Below are 1087 nucleotides of genomic sequence, written 5' to 3' on the forward strand. Positions count from 1 at the left end.
TAATCATCGCGTCGTAAAGCCTCAGGTCTGGGGTGCTTCGTCCCTGAGTCTAGTTTGAAAGAAGGTCTGTATTCCACCGGCCTGCGATCAACTCCGACGCTCAAGTCTGTTGACGGGCTCCAATCCACGTACACTTAAGCTCATCCTGCGACCGTGGTGCAAGCTACTGACCGTTTCTCCCCGTTCCGTGCGCGCCCTTTCGCCTTCGCTTCTCTTGCACTGGGCGAGGGTGCATTGTTCCGCACTGTCCACAAGGCCGTCGAACAGGGAGAGGGAGACCTTCGTCTTCTTTGTCGCGAGAGCACTCTCACTCCACCAAGCGATGGCGGCTGCCGCTCCGTGTCCCGGCAGATACGTCCCCACAACGGCAAAGGTGATGTAATAGCTTCCCACCACCCGATACACTCCATCTCGACTTCCTTCCAGGCTGTGGGTGAAGAATGCCGTTCGGAGGAATGCCGCCGTAAAGCAAGCAACCTCGTCGATCTGGAAAGGCATCCTCATACCTGCGCCTCAGTTGAGCTGCTTCTGTCCGATAAGGAGAGTAGACGTCCGATGGACCTTAGTTTGGACTCAGGCGCTCGCCAATATTTGGACTCGGTGGCGATAGGGATTCATACATTTTCGGACGCCAAGTTACACCTTTGTGTCCGTTCTCACGCCGGCGTTTCGCTACCGTTGGACAAGATACCGTCAGCCGAACAAACGGTCCGCCTAAGACCTGACCACAGGGAACGAGATCGAAGTTGATCATTACCGTCGATTTTAGAACCACGTATTCTACCGTTTCGTATGCGGAGGTTGTCCATCGCACTCAGCACCGTCCTGAAGGAGAAAACCCTTGGTTCGTTTACCTGATATAACTGATTCGAGGATCCCTACTTGAGAGCCAGGACCACGCCCAGCCACCTAAGAGACGAGCGCCCAGAAGGCACTACCCACGCGCCGTCACAGCTTGAGCGTAGGAAGAGCCCAGTTCGAGGCGGGTAGGCATTTCTGTTCACCCTTATATAATATATATATAACTATATATTTCCTTGATAGCTTCCTTGATAGCTTCCTTGATAGCTTCCTTGATAGCTTCCTT

The 1087-nt window shown here is 53.5% G+C and overlaps 1 protein-coding gene across 1 annotated transcript; it reads right to left on the reverse strand.

Annotated features, from left to right (window-relative positions):
* Positions 1–87: 87 nt before the first annotated feature.
* Positions 88–498, reverse strand: PV07_12875 (uncharacterized protein; the record flags this gene model as incomplete). The annotated part of the gene is made up of 1 exon (XM_016400446.1): positions 88–498. The coding sequence occupies one exon, from the start codon at positions 496–498 to the stop codon at positions 88–90; it is 411 nt and encodes a 136-aa protein (XP_016241908.1).
* Positions 499–1087: the final 589 nt, after the last annotated feature.

Source organism: Cladophialophora immunda, assembly GCF_000835495.1.
Source record: "Cladophialophora immunda strain CBS 83496 unplaced genomic scaffold supercont1.270, whole genome shotgun sequence".
NCBI classification, from domain to species: Eukaryota; Fungi; Ascomycota; class Eurotiomycetes; order Chaetothyriales; family Herpotrichiellaceae; genus Cladophialophora; species Cladophialophora immunda.